Below are 15781 nucleotides of genomic sequence, written 5' to 3'. Positions count from 1 at the left end.
TTGAGAGTTCGGATAGGGAGCATTCTTCACGCCTCTGTTTCTTTCTTGTGTAAAACACAAGAAAGCTGTATGGGATGGTCCCTAAGGTCCTCCCAGCTCTGATGAGTTCCACTCAACATTTCAGTTTCACTGGGTATCGTTCTCGGCTTTATTGTCTTTACGATGCCGACTTTCTTCATCGTTTCTAAAACTGCCGCATGTACACCATCCCCTTCTTATAAAAATAACAGCTATCTCTTATTAATGCTGCTCTCGGGTCTCAAAATGTTCTCTCCTGAATATACGAAGATCCAGAGTCCCTGTTCCCAGCACGGATGTTTTAACTGCTCAGGAGCTTATGTAACTAGACTTGTTACACTCCCAGGAGGCAGAGCCGAAACAAATTACACAAAGAGAAGCCATTCCTTATCTGGCCTAGAATGTTCCTCTAGCCAAGAATCCAAGATGATGCTTATATCCCCAAGGGTTAATTTCTTGTTTCTTTTTTCACTGTGCACAATAAATGCCTGTTTAGCTAGGCTCTACCCCCAGCCCCGCTGTCCATAATGAGCACTCATGTAATCTTAGTTAATAAAGTGAGGATTTATTCAGTTTTCAGTTCTAATAAATAGTCGGCCATTATCTTTGCAATGGGCTCCATGCCCTGGTTAAAAAAAAAAAAAAAATGAAATGGTCTCTGTGACCACTGGAAGGAAGACGTTAAGCTATATTCTTTCCTTGCAAAAAAAAAAAAAAAAAAAAAAAGAGCCTGTCCACTACTTGGCTGCAGTTTAAAGGCCTGAAGCTTTCTTCTTACCACGTCGAGGTCCCACAGACACCTTAGCCCAGTATTAGGATCTTAAAAATAAAAGAAAGGAAAAACAAAATGCAGAGAAGCAGACACAGAGAGTAGACCAGGTGAGTTCCCCATCTGTCGCACCATGGACATATCTGCTCTGAAGGAAGCCCAGGGCCCAGGCACCTTCTGAAGCATCCCCGCCCCCCTCTTTTCTGAAGGGGCTGGGAAGGGCAGTGGGTCCAGCCATTCAGGGTTCCAGGGGGGAAAATGAGGATTTCTGTTCAGGATTTTTATTTCCAAACGAAGACCAGAGCAGCAGGGAAATAGAGACTTACTTAAACCCCCTTCCCTTAGGCAGTTAAAGCCCTGGAGGAAGGGGAGTAAGACAACCGTGCAATGTCTTAGGCTGCCTCTGGGATTCATTCTCAAGACTGAATTCAGACCTCACAGAATAAAGACAAGGAGAAGGGCCTCGGGCCTCGGTCTGCAGCCCTAGAAGGTGGCTGGCTGCCCAAGGAGAAGAGTTTTCTAAGGCTGGGCCTGCAGAGGGTGACAGGACAACTCCAGAGGGAACCCGCCCCGGCACAGAGCTGAGCCGGTGCCAATCCCCCCATCGTCCACTCTCCTGGCCTCCACACCTAGCGGCCGCTCCTCACTCCTACCTGTCCCCACTGGTCTCTGCCAACCTGTTGTTCATTATGGCAAAGGCCCCCACCCCCCCTGAGAACTCGTTGTCCCGGGATGGCGCGCTGGCCTGGGGCGGGCAGCCGTTGGCCGTCTCAGACAGCTGCTTCTGGAGGATGGCCAGCGAGACCTTGTTGGCGGCCAAGAAGTCCTTCATGGAGATCATCTCCCCCGAGAGACGCCGCCCATCCGTGTCGCTGTCCATCACCCCATCCGTGTCTATGGAGATGTTGCCCCGGTCCTGGACGTTGCCCGGCATGACCACGTTCCTCCGGGACCTCAGGAGCCTCCTTTGGCATCGTCGGCAGCACCCGCCATCCATTTTCCTCAGGATCCAGTTCACGGACTGTTTGATGAGGATGGAGATGACATTGAACAAGGAGTAGATGCAGCAGACGCCCATGAGGATGAACATGAAGTTGGCAAAGCGGTAGAGGCCTTGGCTGTCATACTGGGCGTTCTGGCTGCTGACGAGGTCCCCGAAGCCAATGGTGCTGAAGGCCACAAAGCAGAAGTAGAGCGAGTCGAAGTAGCTCCAGCCTTCGATGGAGGTATACATGGCCGACGCACAGCAGGAGATGAGCAGGGAGGCCAGGCACAGGATCAGCATCACGTAGTACACGGAGGGCTTCCAGCCGGCCGAGCTATCCCCCTCACACCTGCCCGGGGGCTTCAGGCTCTCCCGGGACAGGGCCCCTCGTCTCCGGAGCCGTCGCTGGTGGCACGACTTCATGATGTAGGCAATGACGGTGATGAGGCGCTCCAGGAAGAGGTTGAAGAACAGGATGGTGCTTGCACACCCAATGAGGCCGTAGAAGATCAGAAAGATTTTTCCTCCCACCGTCGCCGGAGTGGTCATCCCAAACCCTGCGGGAGACAAAAATCAGAGGAGAGAAGAGTGAGGGAGGCCTTTGCTGGGAATGCGGCCAGGGTCTTGGCATAGATGACTGGCCAAGGACCCGAAGAAAGAGTTTCGTAAAAGCACTCGGTCCTAGCCTTTCTAGGAACAAAGGAGAGGACGCTCCCTTCCTTTTGAAGACGCTACGTGTTTCTCTGGAGCTGCCCGGCTGAAAGCGGGTATAGTGCCATTGTACAGATCAGAAAAAGGCATCTCTTCTTCCGGGTGGATACAGTCAGCGAAAAATGGCCGGGCGATGAGAATGCGAGCTGGATTTCAGCCTCCCCTCCCGACCGGGCTGGACGTCCTGTACAGTGCACAGCTTGAGCCACCATACTCAGCAGACATTGTTCAGACAAACAACAGGTCATATGAAGAAAAGGCTCATACAGACTCCTCAGAATTCATTTATTCTACAAATACTTATTCAGTGCCATTCCAGGAATGGGGGACTGAACTCTGAGAAAGCAAGATCTGGTCCCTGCCCTCATGGAGCTCTAGCCTAGTGAGGGGATTACTACATCGTATAGGTGTTGTGCTGAAGGAGGTGCAGGGTCCTATGGGAGCGGCTAAGAGGGGGAACCTAGCTCAAGTTTGGGATTCTGAGAAGACTAAGCAGGGATACTTGAAAGCTAAAGAGGAGTTAGGCAGGCAGGGAGGAGTGTGTGTGTGTGCATGTGTGTGTGCGTGTGTGTGTGGTGGTGCTCCAGGCAGAGAAACAGCAAATGCCAGCATACGTAGAAATGAGAAATTTGCTCAAGATTTTTCCATCTTTTATTTTTATTATTTTTTTATGCTTATTTATTTTTAAAGGGGAGAGAGAGTGAGCAAGCGAGCATGAGCAGGGGAGGGGCAGAGAGAAAGAGAAAGAGGGAGACACAGAATCCGAAGCAGGCTCCAGCCTCCGAGCTGTCAGCACAGAGTCCGACACGGGGCCATGAGATCATGAGATCATGGCCTAAGCCGAAGTCAAAAGCTCAACCAACTGAGTCACCCAGGCGCCCCTGTTTTTCCCGTCTTTTAAACAAAATTCTTCAAACACACACCTTATGCTTTGGGAGTGGAAACCGAGGTGTTGGTTTTTATAGTTTGATAAAATAGAAAATGTCTTTCTTGCCTTTGCCTCTGACTGTTCACAATTTCCACCTTCTTGATCTTTCTACCTAGGCACACAGACATGTTACTAAGAATACCAGCTGCAGGACAACGGACATCACTAAGAACAAGGAGAAAAAGAAAGGAGCAGTGATACATTCAGTATTTCTCACTGAGGGGTACCAAGGGTCAGCCCACTTGGAGGGATGTGGAATCCTTCCAAGCAAATGATTCAGTAACCATGAGAAGTCTGATCTGTTTGAAGGGAAGGGCATCAAAGTCTCGGAACACAAATGCCATTCAAAAAGTAAGTACTGAATATGCCTCCCTGGGTGCAGCCTTGTGTTTGAACCAAACCTTCTTGTTTCCATTTTTTCTTTATTATCAGGTTCAGGTTCCTAACCTGAGCCCCATCATTGGGATCTTGAGGACTCATCCCTTATCCTCTTTACGATGACACCCTGCTTGTCCCCAAGCCAGCACTTTTCTTTGTTGCCACAGCTCACCGTGGCTGCCTCCCAGGGCACTCTGGGAAGGGGTCAGATCAGACCTTGCCATGTGTGGGCTTCTGGGGTGATGACCTCCTCCTCTCCTCAGGCACAGCCAAGGGGGCACCCCTCCCAAACACCTAGCCACATATACTGTGTAACCATCTAGTTTTCCAATTAAATTTGATCTTCCTTCCACAGTACACAAACATCTACAGGAGGGTAGGGTGTTAACAGCCTATAGCCAAGAGACCAGCAGAAGACAGTAAATCTAGCTTTTGAGCTGGACGGGACAGGATGATCTGGTAAGGAAGGATCAAGGGGCCGGGGATACTTTCATGGGGAGTTACAGTTGTGGACCTTAATGGTAGAGAGAAAATTAGACCCTCGTCTCTTCTCTGGGAACTCCTGTTTTCAAAATGAAAGGCCGCCAGCAACTCTTGGTAGTACCGATTTCATTTATTAGATAGCTTCCTTATGTAAAAAAAAATACTTTGCCTTTGCTGTGTGTTCTCTTGTTAGTACCTTTAATTCTTTTGTTTTTAATGTTTATTTATTTTTGAGAAAGAGAGAGAGAGGGAGAGAGAGACAGAGTGTGAGTGGGGGAGGGGCAGAGAGAGCGCGAGACACAGAATTGGAAGCAGGCTCCAGGCTCTGAGCTGTCAGCACAGAGCCTGACACGGGGCTCACAGACCGCGAGATCATGACCTGAGCCGAAGTCAGACACTTAACCACCTGAGCCACTAAAGGCTCCCCTTTAGTACCTTTAATTCTTATCGCTAAGCTCAAATGAGGTGGTTGTAATAGTGGAGAATTATGAAAAAAAACTTACTGAGTTTAATTTTTTTTTAACGTTTATTTTAGAGACAGAGAAAACTTCCTGAGTTTAATGACTGAGCTGAGAGCGATATCCTTCTCTGCCCAGTGCAGAGAACACTGAGGAATCACTGAGGTGTCGAGTAATTAGTTCCTGGTGATCTGAGGGTGTTGGGGCACCTCCTCTGGCCCAGTGAATTCCCAGAAGCAGTAAAGCTTACAAATCTTTCTGTGCTAAGAAGTGAAAATTGAGGGGCGCCTGGGTGGCTCAGTCGGTTAAGTGTCTGACTTGATCTCAGCACAGGTCTTAATCTCAGTGTCGTGAGTTCAAGGTCTGCATTGGGCTCTGTGCTGGTGTGAAGCCTACTTAAGAGGAGGAGGAGGAGGAGGAGGAGGAGGAGGAGGAGGAGGAGGAGGAGGAGGAGAAGGAGGAGAAGGAGGAGGAGGAGAAACAGAAGAAGGAGGAGGAGGAGGAGGAGAAGGAGGAGGAGGAGAAGGAGGAGAGGAGAAGGAGAGGAGGAGAGGAGAAGGAGAGGAGGAGAGGAGAAGGAGAGGACGAGAGGAGAAGGAGAGGAGGAGAGGAGAAGGAGAGGAGAAGGAGAGAAGGAGAGGAGAAGGAGAGAAGGAGAGGAGAAGGAGAGAAGGAGAGGAGAAGGAGAGGAGAAGGAGAGAAGGAGCGAAGGAGAGGAGAAGGAGAAGGAGAAGGAGAAGGAGAAGGAGAAGGAGAAGGAGAAGGAGAAGGAGAAGAAAGAAAGAAAGAAAGAAAGAAAGAAAGAAAGAAAGAAAGAAAGAAAGAAAGAAATGATATGAAAAATGAAAGCTGGAGCCCCTGCCCCAAAGCTGTAAGGCCAGAGGAGTCTTCGGGATTTCTTCATTGGAGACAGAACTGAGGCAACAAGCAGAAAAAAGAGAACCATTTATCTGGGGGCCTTTTATTGACCCAACAATATTCCAGGAACTGGATAAAGGTATTGAAAATGGGGAAAGCCCAGGAATAACAAGGGAGAGGGAGGTGCTTGCCTCCCTCTGATTATTAATCAGAGAACGTGAGATTTAAATGGGCAAATGTTTGCTTCTCCAAAATCTTCCTTTCTGATCCCAGAGGTGGCGTAATTATTTTAGTCTTCGAGAGGAGAGAAGTTAAGAGTAGCTCTCAAAGTTTACAGCAGTAATTTATTAAGCACCTGTTAAGTGCAAGGGCCTGCACTAACTGTCTGGGCCACGCAGTGGTGAACTGGAGAAGGTCCTCGACCTCAAGGAGCCTCGCCTCCAGGCTGGGACAAATCAATGCCTATCTACAAAACAAGGCACAGCGAGTCAACGGCCAAAATAAGGCACGACAGAGTTATTATCCCGGCTTTAGGGTCTCGAACGCCACCTCACTTGGGCTGAGTGACGACAATCAGGGGCGTGACTGAAGCCAGGCTAGCAAGCTCGGTAAACTGACTTTTCCAATAAATGACATGTCTAGACGTGTTCCAGGGCTTTAAAATCTCTAGAGTCTATCTTGTTTTTTTTTTTTTTTTTTAAAACATTCAATTTTATTAAAGAATTGATAAGCCATGAGTTTTGATTACCTGCTGTATTGGCTTGATCACTGCCATCTTTTCAATCAGCAAAAATAACAGAAAATGGCATAAGTGGTTGTGTGGGGGAAGCACCAGGAGGCAGCGTTCTACGGTTCGCAGTTAAGAGGTGTTTCCACAGCTTCTATTACTGTCAGAGCTTAGAAGTGTGGAAGCTAATAACACAGGCTTTTTCATAGGAAGCCTTCCCCTTTTTTGAGCCCCATGAGGCTGACCATTAGGGATGCCTTGGATTGGGAATAAGAAGCCTCACGGTCCTCCCTGGTGGAGGGAAGAGATAGGAGCATCACCAAAGACCTGCCCTCTGCCAGGTATCACTGGCCCCTTGCACCCTTGCCGGGTGTTGATTATTAGTCTACTCTTCCCATTTGACAGATGAGAAAAAGAAGAATAGAGAAGCTGAGTAACTTGCCGAAAGGCGCAGAGCTGGAATTAGAACCTAGATCTGTTTCGTCTCCCAGGCCTGCGCTCTTTCCACCTGACTGTGCTAAGTGAGTGCAAGCTGCTGTCAGATGTGCGCATCAGGAGTAGCCTTGAGGGAGGGAAATTAACCAAGCGTCTATAGTTCCATGCTTTACGTAGACACCCAGACCACAGTGGCTGCCAAATCTGGTACCCAAATCAGGGGATCGGCTTGCATCAGAAACTGAAACCCTACAATTTTCATTTACTAAAACACATGTTTCTGAATGTTATGTGTGCCTCTTCCAACAAGTGATGTAATTAAGTTGGTTTTAAAAATGTGCTACACCCCATGCATTTTGGTCTCCTTGTATTTCATAGGCACACAAAGGAAACTGATTGTCACAGGTGGTGCTTTTCAATATATAATTTATTCTCTGTGCTTCACGTCTGAGGTCTTCTGATTCAGGTCCAACCCCTGTGTCTGGGAGCACATGAGCTAGCTGATGGGAGGACCAAGGGCTCATGAATTTGGTTTGGAGTCCGAGGAAGCTTGCCTGGAATCTACTTTGGTCTAGCTCCCCTGAACCATTTCAGATCTGCTTTACCGTGACTATAATCCCTAGGGCAGCTGCTGGGACCAAATCAGGCTCTCTGGTGTCCTTGGGGCCAGGAATGAAGCAGCTAGAGACTTCCCGGGTCCCAGTCAATCCCAACAGAGCCCTTCATTTAGACCATGAAGAGAGGAGGGCAGGCCTGCAGTCTCCCAGCCTTCTACATATATTCTGTTGACCACCATTCCTTAAAAAAGTTAATCAAGGTAAAAAAGTGAAAAGCTTTGCATTATGATATTTTTCAAATATACACAAAGGTAGGGAGAATTCTAGAATAAACCCTCATTTCCAACTTTGAGCAATTGTCACCATTTTGCCAGGCATGGTTCTCCTATCCCACCCCACCTCCTTTTTCTGTGGGAGTATTTTCAAGGAAATCTCATCACACCATTTCATGCATTAATAATGAAGCATCTGTAACTGACAAGAACTTTATTTTCCCAACATAACCACTATGACATTGTCACACCTGATAAAACCAACACTAATTCCTTAAAACCAAATAATACCCAGGCTATTTTCAAAGTTCTCAAAAATATCTTCTTACAGATCTGTATGAATCAGGATGCTAATAAAATCCAAGCATCGTATCTTTTAAGTCTCCTTTATTCATTGACAGCATCCCTTCCCATTTTTTTTTATGCCATTGATTTTTTGGGTACATGTGTCCTGTAGATTTGAATCACAATTCTTTCTAGAAACATTTTTTTTAATGTGTATTATGAGAGTGCCCTCACATGCAGCAGAAAATATCAAACACTGCATGGGGATATATAAATTGGCATAAACTGTCTAGAAAGCAATCTGGGAATGTCTCAGATATCTTAAAAATATTTGCATCTTTTTCTGTTTTTTTTTTTTTAAGGAGTATGTCCCAAAAAATATCAGAAATGTGACTCATCAAGTACATTGATGTTCACCATGGCTTTGCTTTTAATAATGAATATTCTTAGCAATCTAAATGTCAGATAATAGGGAAATGACTAAATAAAGTAGCTATTAAAATGAAGCCATTAAAATGACATATACAAAGAGTTTTTAATGACTGGAGAAAATGTTAAGTGGAAAAATGCAGAGCCAAAGTGTGTCTGACGAATGACTCAAGCCTAGTGCATGGGGCATCCTCATTAAATATTTGTTGGATGAGGGAATAAACTTTCTAAACTACTTTTAACCACCTACATATATTACAACGGTGAAGAGACTTTTGGTTGTCAGTAATAGCAAATCATAAATAGAAGTGGCTTAAACATGAAGGGGACATATTATCTCATAGAACATGAAATTTGGAGATGGGCAGCTCCAGGGATTAACTGGGTGTCTTTCCAAATGATCTATGAACCAAGAGCATTTCACTTTTCTGGTTCTGGCCCCATCAACATGTTAGCTAGTTCCTCCCCACCCCCACCCCATGCCAACAGCTTCAGGCATTAACTCCTCACACACTAATGTCCAGAGCCAGAAAATGTTGTGTTCCTGCCTTGTGTATGTCTTTATAATAGCAGTGAATCCTTTCCAGAAACCCCCTGGCAAAATTCCCATTATATATCATTAGTCAGTACAAACCCACTTCTCAAACCAATTATCTACAAGAGGAACGATTTCCTCTTAGACTGGTCAGGGTTTACCAGAGTTCTCGGGAAAGAGGTGGATCCCAGAACCGACAAGGTCCTGCCACAAACATACACAGAAAAAAAACAACATAAAGAGAAAGAGACAAAATTTTTAATCAGGATATTTCGAGATGGTGATAATTTGGGTGATTCAATTTCTCCTAATCCTTTATATCTTTCATTACTTTTAAACTCAGAAAAATACATTAAATATTCTGGATGCTTCCCTTGAAAGGGAGGCAAACATCTGCCCAAAACCATCATCTCTCTTGATTCATTTTTCTCAATACACTGAGAAAGCAAAGTTCGACTTGCATAAACTTTTCATAATCTTTTTGACTTGGAAATTTTAAGCCTTTTTGTGTGTGTGAGATGAAACTACATAGGGGTTTGTGGGTGTTTTTTAAAAAACACCTTCTGGTTTCAATTGGGATGGAAAGAGGAGGCAAGAACATACCCCATGGATAATGCTTAGGGGGGGTGTGGGGGATGGGAACGGGGTTCCAGTGATGGAAGACTTGGGGTTCTTACCAGGCACAGTCTTTATGCGGATTGGGGAACCACAAGTGTTAGAGCTGAGAGGAACTTCACAGCCTTCTAGTCCAAGCTTTCTGTGTTATAGGTGGGGAAACTGAGGCACCAATAAACCAGGTAATCTTCATGAGGGGCGGAGGCTTGGCTTGAATCCAGGTTCCCCATCCAGATTGCCCTCCCTTACTCTTGTTGCCTGTGGCAAACTGTTTTCTCCAAAGATGATTTTGAGCAAACTGCTCCCATCTCTGTAAGACGTGAAGCCTATTTCCCTTCCCCTTGAATTTTGGATGACCTTGAGGTTTGTTCTGGCCAATCACATGGGGTGGAAGTCATGCTGCGCCAGTTCCAGGCTTAGATGGTAAGGAGTCTAGCAGTTTTCTCTTTCTCTCTCTGGACCCCTGAGCCACTGTGTAAAAAATGTGACCACTTAGCTGGAGAGAAGGCCCAGCCCTCCCCAGCCACTCTAGTCTCCTAGATGTGGAGATTGGTCAATCCATCTTGGGCATTCCAGCCCCAGGCAAGCATGAGATATATCATATCAGCTGGTACCTCATGGAGCCAGAGAACCACGAGTTGGGCCCAGGAGATCCACAGAACCGTGGAAAATGTCCATGGGTGCTGTGTAAGCCATTAATTTGGGGAAGTTATACATAGTAACAGATAATGAAATGTGCTCTCTCTGGGACTTGTGATTTTTTTCAATAAGGCATCTTCTCCCCACTATTTCCAGGCCACTCCAGCTTCTCCCTTCATGTTTCATTGATAATTAGGCATAAGGGATTTCAAGGAGTGTCCCAGCCCTGCAGCCCAGGAATGAATCCCACCTGATCATGGTGAATAATTCTTTTCATATGCTGTTGAATTTGATTTCCTAGTATCTTATTGAGAATTTTTGCATCCATATTGATCAGGGATATTGGCCTGTAGTTCTCTTTTTTTGCTGGGTCTCTGTCTGGTTTGGGAATCAAAGTAATACTGGCTTCATAGAATGAGTCTGGAAGTTTTCCTTCCCTTTCTATTTTTTGGAACAGCTTGAGGAAGATAGGTATTATCTCTGTTTTAAATGTCTGGTAGACATTTCCCCTGGGAAGCCATCTGGTCCTGGACTCTTATTTGTTGGGAGCTTTTTGATAACTAATTCAATTTCTTTGCTGGTTATGGGTCTGTTCAAGTTTTCTATTTCTTCCTGTTTGAGTTTTGGAAGTGTGTGGGTGCTTAGGAATTTGTCCATTTCTTCCAGGTTGTCCAGTTTGTTGGCATATAATTTTTCATAGTATGCCCTGATAATTGCTTGTATTTCTGAGCGACTGGTTGCAATAATTCAATTTTCATTCATGATTTTATCTATTTGGGTCCTCTCCCTTTTTTTTTTTTTTTTTTTGAGAAGGCTGGCTAGAGGTTTATCAAGTTTATTTTTTCAAAAAACCAACTTTTGGTTTCATCGATCTGCTCTACAGTTTTTTTCAGATTCTACATTGTTTATTTCTGCTCTGATATTTATTATTTCTCTTCTTCTGCTGGGTTTGGGGTGTCTTTGCTGTTCTGCTTCTATTTCCTTTAGGTGTGCTGTTAGATTTTGTATTGGGGATTTCTCTTGTTTCTTGAGATAGGCCCGGATTGCAATGTATTTTCCTCTCAGGACTGCCTTCACTGCATCCCAATCCCACTGTTTGGATTGTTGTATTTTTATCTTCATTTGTTTCCATATATTTTTAAATTTCTTCTCTAATTGCCTGGTTGACCCATTCATTCTTTAGTAGGGTGTTCTTTAAGCCCCATGCTTTTGGAGGTTTTCCAGACTTTTTCCTGTGGTTGATTTCAAGTTTCATAGCCTTGTGGTCTGAAAGTGTGCATGGTACGATCTCAATTCTTTTACACTTATGAAGGGCTGTTTTGTGACCCAGTATGTGATCTATCTTGGAGAATGTTCCATGTGCACTCGAGAAGAAAGTATATTCTGTTGCTTTGGGATGCAGAGTTCTAAATATATCTGTCAAGTCCATCTGATCTAATGTATCATTCAGGGCCCTTGTTTTTTTATTGATCCTGTGTCTAGATGATCTATCCATTGTTGTAAGTGGAGTATTAAAGTCCCCTGCAATTACCACATTCTTATCAATAAGGTTGCTTACGTTTGTGATTGTTTTATATATTTGGGGGTTCTCGTATTCGGCGCATAGACATTTATAATTGTTAGCTCTTCCTGATGGATAGACCCTGTAATTATTATATAATGCCCTTCTTCATCTCTTGTTACAGCCTTTAATTTAAAGTCTAGTTTGTCTGATATAAGTATGGATACTCCATCCTTCTTTTGACTTCCAGTAGCAAGGAGTGTCAAGAGGAGGTCTGCACGGGGTTTGGAATTTAATGGAAATTCCACTCGCAAATGGAGTAAGCTATTGAGCCTGTGTGATATGAAGGAACAGACACCAGCTGAGGGCACTGGAGGGGTGGGATAAAGAGGGCACTGTACTGTTGATACATATTTGGATGTTTTCCAGCTTGGGGCTATTATGAGTAGTATTTCTACAAACACTCTGGTGCAGGTCTTTTGGTGAAATATGTACACATTTGTCTTGGATACCTATACTCAGGTGTGGGAGTGAGGACTCACAGGATATCATATGTTCAGCAAAGTGGATGCCCTGATTTACCCTGCCTTCATCAAGATTTGAGGGTCCAAGTTTCTTCATATTCTTGCCAATATTCTTGTGGGTACATAGTGGTCTTAATTAGCATTTCCTTGACATCTATTAAGTTGAGCCTCTTTTCATATGTTTTGTGGTCATTTGGGCATCCTTTTTAGTGCCTGTTCAATTATTTTGCCCATTTCCTTTTTTCTTGTTGAATTTTAGGTGACAGAAACAATGAAGGTCTAGGCCTTGAGCACTGCCTAAAGGGTTCCAGATTTGGTTGATGAATTTACTGCCCCATCTAAGCAAGAGCGTTGGTTCACACAACCTGTCTGGCCAACCTTATCTTGCACAGCACCCATTTCTCCAGTGGAGAATTGTTTCTAACGTTTCCTGTGCTAGCCAATATTCCCTATGGCGCACATTTTGATAACAATATTTATAGTGCTTAATAGTGACTTCTGGAATAGATACTCCCATTGATGGCTAACTGCTGCCAGGGTATACGCTGAAGTTAACTTACACAAACACAAACTTACCTGTTAATAATGAAGTGTTTTATGGTAAGTGACCACTCAGACAATATAACAGCAGAAAATACTCATGTTAACACCCTGTGAAAATTTTCATCTGACAAAACCAGGGTTGGGACCCTAAATTGGAAACTCTGGCTGTGCACCAGATGCTGACACACTCTGTGCGAAATAAACAATTTCCATTCACCTCACACTTGAGGAACTCCTTGCACACTGGTAAATCTAAGGCAAAGGTACTAGCTAATCAACTCAGAATCCTTTTTCAAGACCTTCTACAACTTTTTTCTTTTCTTTTTTTTTTAAGTAGGCTTCATACCCAGCACTGAGCCCACGCAGGGCCCAAAGTGGCGCCCAACACAGAACCCAGCGCAGGGCTTGAACTCATGACCCTGAGATCAAGACCAGGGCTGAGATCAAGAGTTGGATGCTTAACCAAATGAGCTACCCAGGCACCTGCAGACCTTCTACAACTTTTAAAAGTCATTCCTTTCCCATCCCAAATACCATTGTGGAGTTCCTCAAGATTGAATTCTGCCAAGAGACAGAATTTCATTTTGGCTTGATAGGATTTCACACTGGATCATGTTTGGGTTCACCATAACCTCTCTTACACAAACCAAAAAAAGCAGTCCCTACTAATTATTAAAATCATGCTAAGAATGTCTCTCCTTTGGCCTGGTTCTTTCTTCACAAACCACCACTGGAAAATTACCCAGAACAAACAATAGGATGTAAAACTAGCTTTGTCTGGCCTGTATGAGTTTTCCTCCATAGTCCAGTAATATGCCCTGTGGATCCTATGTGCATAATGAATCAGGTCTGCTCAGTACAGCTTCAGGCCTGCAGGAGAAAAGCTGCCCCCAGGAGGGGCATGGAAGGCCCTTCAATTCCATCCAGGTGCAGGTACCCAAGCCCTGACTTCTCTCACCTAGTTGGAAATGAGCTGGAGGAGTAAGTGAAAAGATCAGGTAAGTGAACAGATACTTACTGGATGGTCATATGGGTAAAACCTTGTCTTAGCAACTTATACTGAATGTTGAGAAGATTGGACCCCATCCCTTTAGAGAAAGAAAGTACTGCATGCTAGTAATTTTTTAAAGAACACTTCAGGGAGGGGCGCCTGTCTCACTCAGTGGGTAGAGCATGTGACTCTTGATCTCAGGGTTGTGAGTTCAAGCCCCACAATGGGCATGGAGCCTACTTAAAAACAAAACAAAACAAAACAAAACAAAACAAAACAAAACAAAACAAAACAAAACCACTTCAGGGAGTACCAGAGTGGTGATGGATGTCCCTTCAAAGAAACTTGGGGTAATGAGAAACTGAGACAAACAAGTATGGTAGGATGTGTGTACAAGGACACGTGGAGGGAGAGGCACGTACACTGTGTGAAGAGATGGTGGTCATCCATACGTCACAGGTTATCAAAAGTGTGCATCAAGTTTTATGAGTCTTTTTTTTCCCTTTTCTATTTTTTTTATTTGTGGGGGGAAGGGCGGAGATGGGGAGAGAGAGAATCCCAAGCAGGCTCCACACTCAGTGAGGAGCCCGACACAGGGCTCTATCTCATGACCCTGGGATCATGATCTGAGCCAAAAATCAAGAGTCGGAGGCTCAACCCAGGTGCTCCCAGTTTTATGAGTCTTCTAAAGAAAATACTTAAAGCAGGGGTTTATGAGGGTCAAGTGTTCACAATCATTACTTCCTCTTGGACTATTTCTAGATGCTGAGGAAAGGACCATTGGAGGCAAGTGCTGACATGACAGTCAAATAAGGCAATACTGCCATATTTTATTAGGTAGTGCACACTGAGCCAAGAACGTGGGAAGGGGGGTGGGTGCTTAGAAGATAGTTTCTGCCCTCCAGGAGCATCAAACCTGGTCCAGGAGATTAAGTACTAAAAGAACACACAAGACGGAAACCTGCACTAGGTTTTTTATCAAATCAAGTAAACTCCTTTTCTGAGCCACCTGCAAACAACATAAAAGTCAAATGGAAAACTTCCATCAAGCTTCAGGGAGGTTGGAGGGTCTAATCACACCTTTATTTACAGTGTGAAAATTAACTGAGGGGTGAATAAGGCAGAAGCAAACCACAGTCACTTTGGACAAAAGTCATGAACTTTCAGTACACGTGAAAATTCCCTGAGGAGCTTGTTAAAAACTGGGGATTTTCAGGCCTCACCCTCAGAGATTCTGATTCAGGAGGTTGAATGGGGGGAGAAAACCTGCATTTTAAGCTAGTTCCCAGAGTGATTTTGATACAAGGACCACAGACCCCACTCAGGGAGACACCACTAGCTGGGGTCAGAGCACAGGGCTATAAGGGTTGGAAACAAAGGTCATGTCTGCTTGGGGAAGATTCTAAGGTAGGGCCCCCCCACCCTGGCCGCCGCAAATCAGTGAAGTATTGATATGATACTTCCAGGGTCCTAGAGGCAAAGGCAACTCTTAATTTCTTTGGTGTATCAATCAATATATGATGCAGAAAACATTTCAGATGGTACACTATAGCAGAATGAGCTGTCTTCAGAAGACACAGCTCCTGTGGGATAACTGTGGTGCCAGGACCACAGCAGACATGAAGACAGCTCTCTCCTTCCCTTGGATGAGAAGGGCTTCCAAAATAATCAAGGACTTTCTACTTCCTACATTACCTATGGTGACGAATGCAACGAAGAGAAGGGAGAGAGAGGTACTTCCTTCCCAGCAAATCCATTTCTGGAACGGAACCAGGTGGGTGCTGGCTTATTTTTGTGAAGTGAGATTTTGGGTTATTTGGGTTGGAGAGTGGGGGAGGAGGAGATGCTGGAGGGCGACTGAGGGCCGAGGTGGGCTTTGGTTCTAGATCAGCTTTCTGCCTGGCCATTTGCTGAGCACCTGCTGGCATGGGGTCCACCTGGGTAAAGGAACAAGGGGGTTCTAGGCAGTGCATCTTGACTGTGGCATTGAACCATTGGTACCAGAACTACCCAAGGAGCTTGTGAGATAAGGAATCCCTGAGCCTTACCTACTGGGTCAGCATCCCAGTTTTCTGTCTGGATAGCGATGATTACCCTAGAGCTAGAGAATCACTGTTCTACAGTTTTCCACTCAAGACAG

At 44.9% G+C, this 15781-nt stretch overlaps 1 protein-coding gene across 1 annotated transcript in view; it reads right to left on the bottom strand.

Annotated features, from left to right (window-relative positions):
* Nucleotides 1-567: 567 nt before the first annotated feature.
* The window catches only part of KCNK13 (potassium two pore domain channel subfamily K member 13), a 106157-nt gene continuing 90943 nt past the window's right edge, over nucleotides 568-15781 (bottom strand). The window contains exon 2 of the mRNA XM_060620529.3: nucleotides 568-2329. Coding sequence (XP_060476512.1) covers nucleotides 1437-2329 — 893 coding nt within the window. The 3' untranslated portion in view covers nucleotides 568-1436. The remainder of the gene's footprint in view (nucleotides 2330-15781) is intronic.

This window comes from Panthera onca, chromosome B3 (genome assembly GCF_046562875.1).
Source record: "Panthera onca isolate mPanOnc1 chromosome B3, mPanOnc1 haplotype 2, whole genome shotgun sequence".
Classification (NCBI taxonomy): domain Eukaryota; kingdom Metazoa; phylum Chordata; class Mammalia; order Carnivora; family Felidae; genus Panthera; species Panthera onca.
The sequence above is the reverse complement of the archived record's forward strand: the minus strand, read 5'-3'. Positions and strand labels throughout refer to the sequence as shown.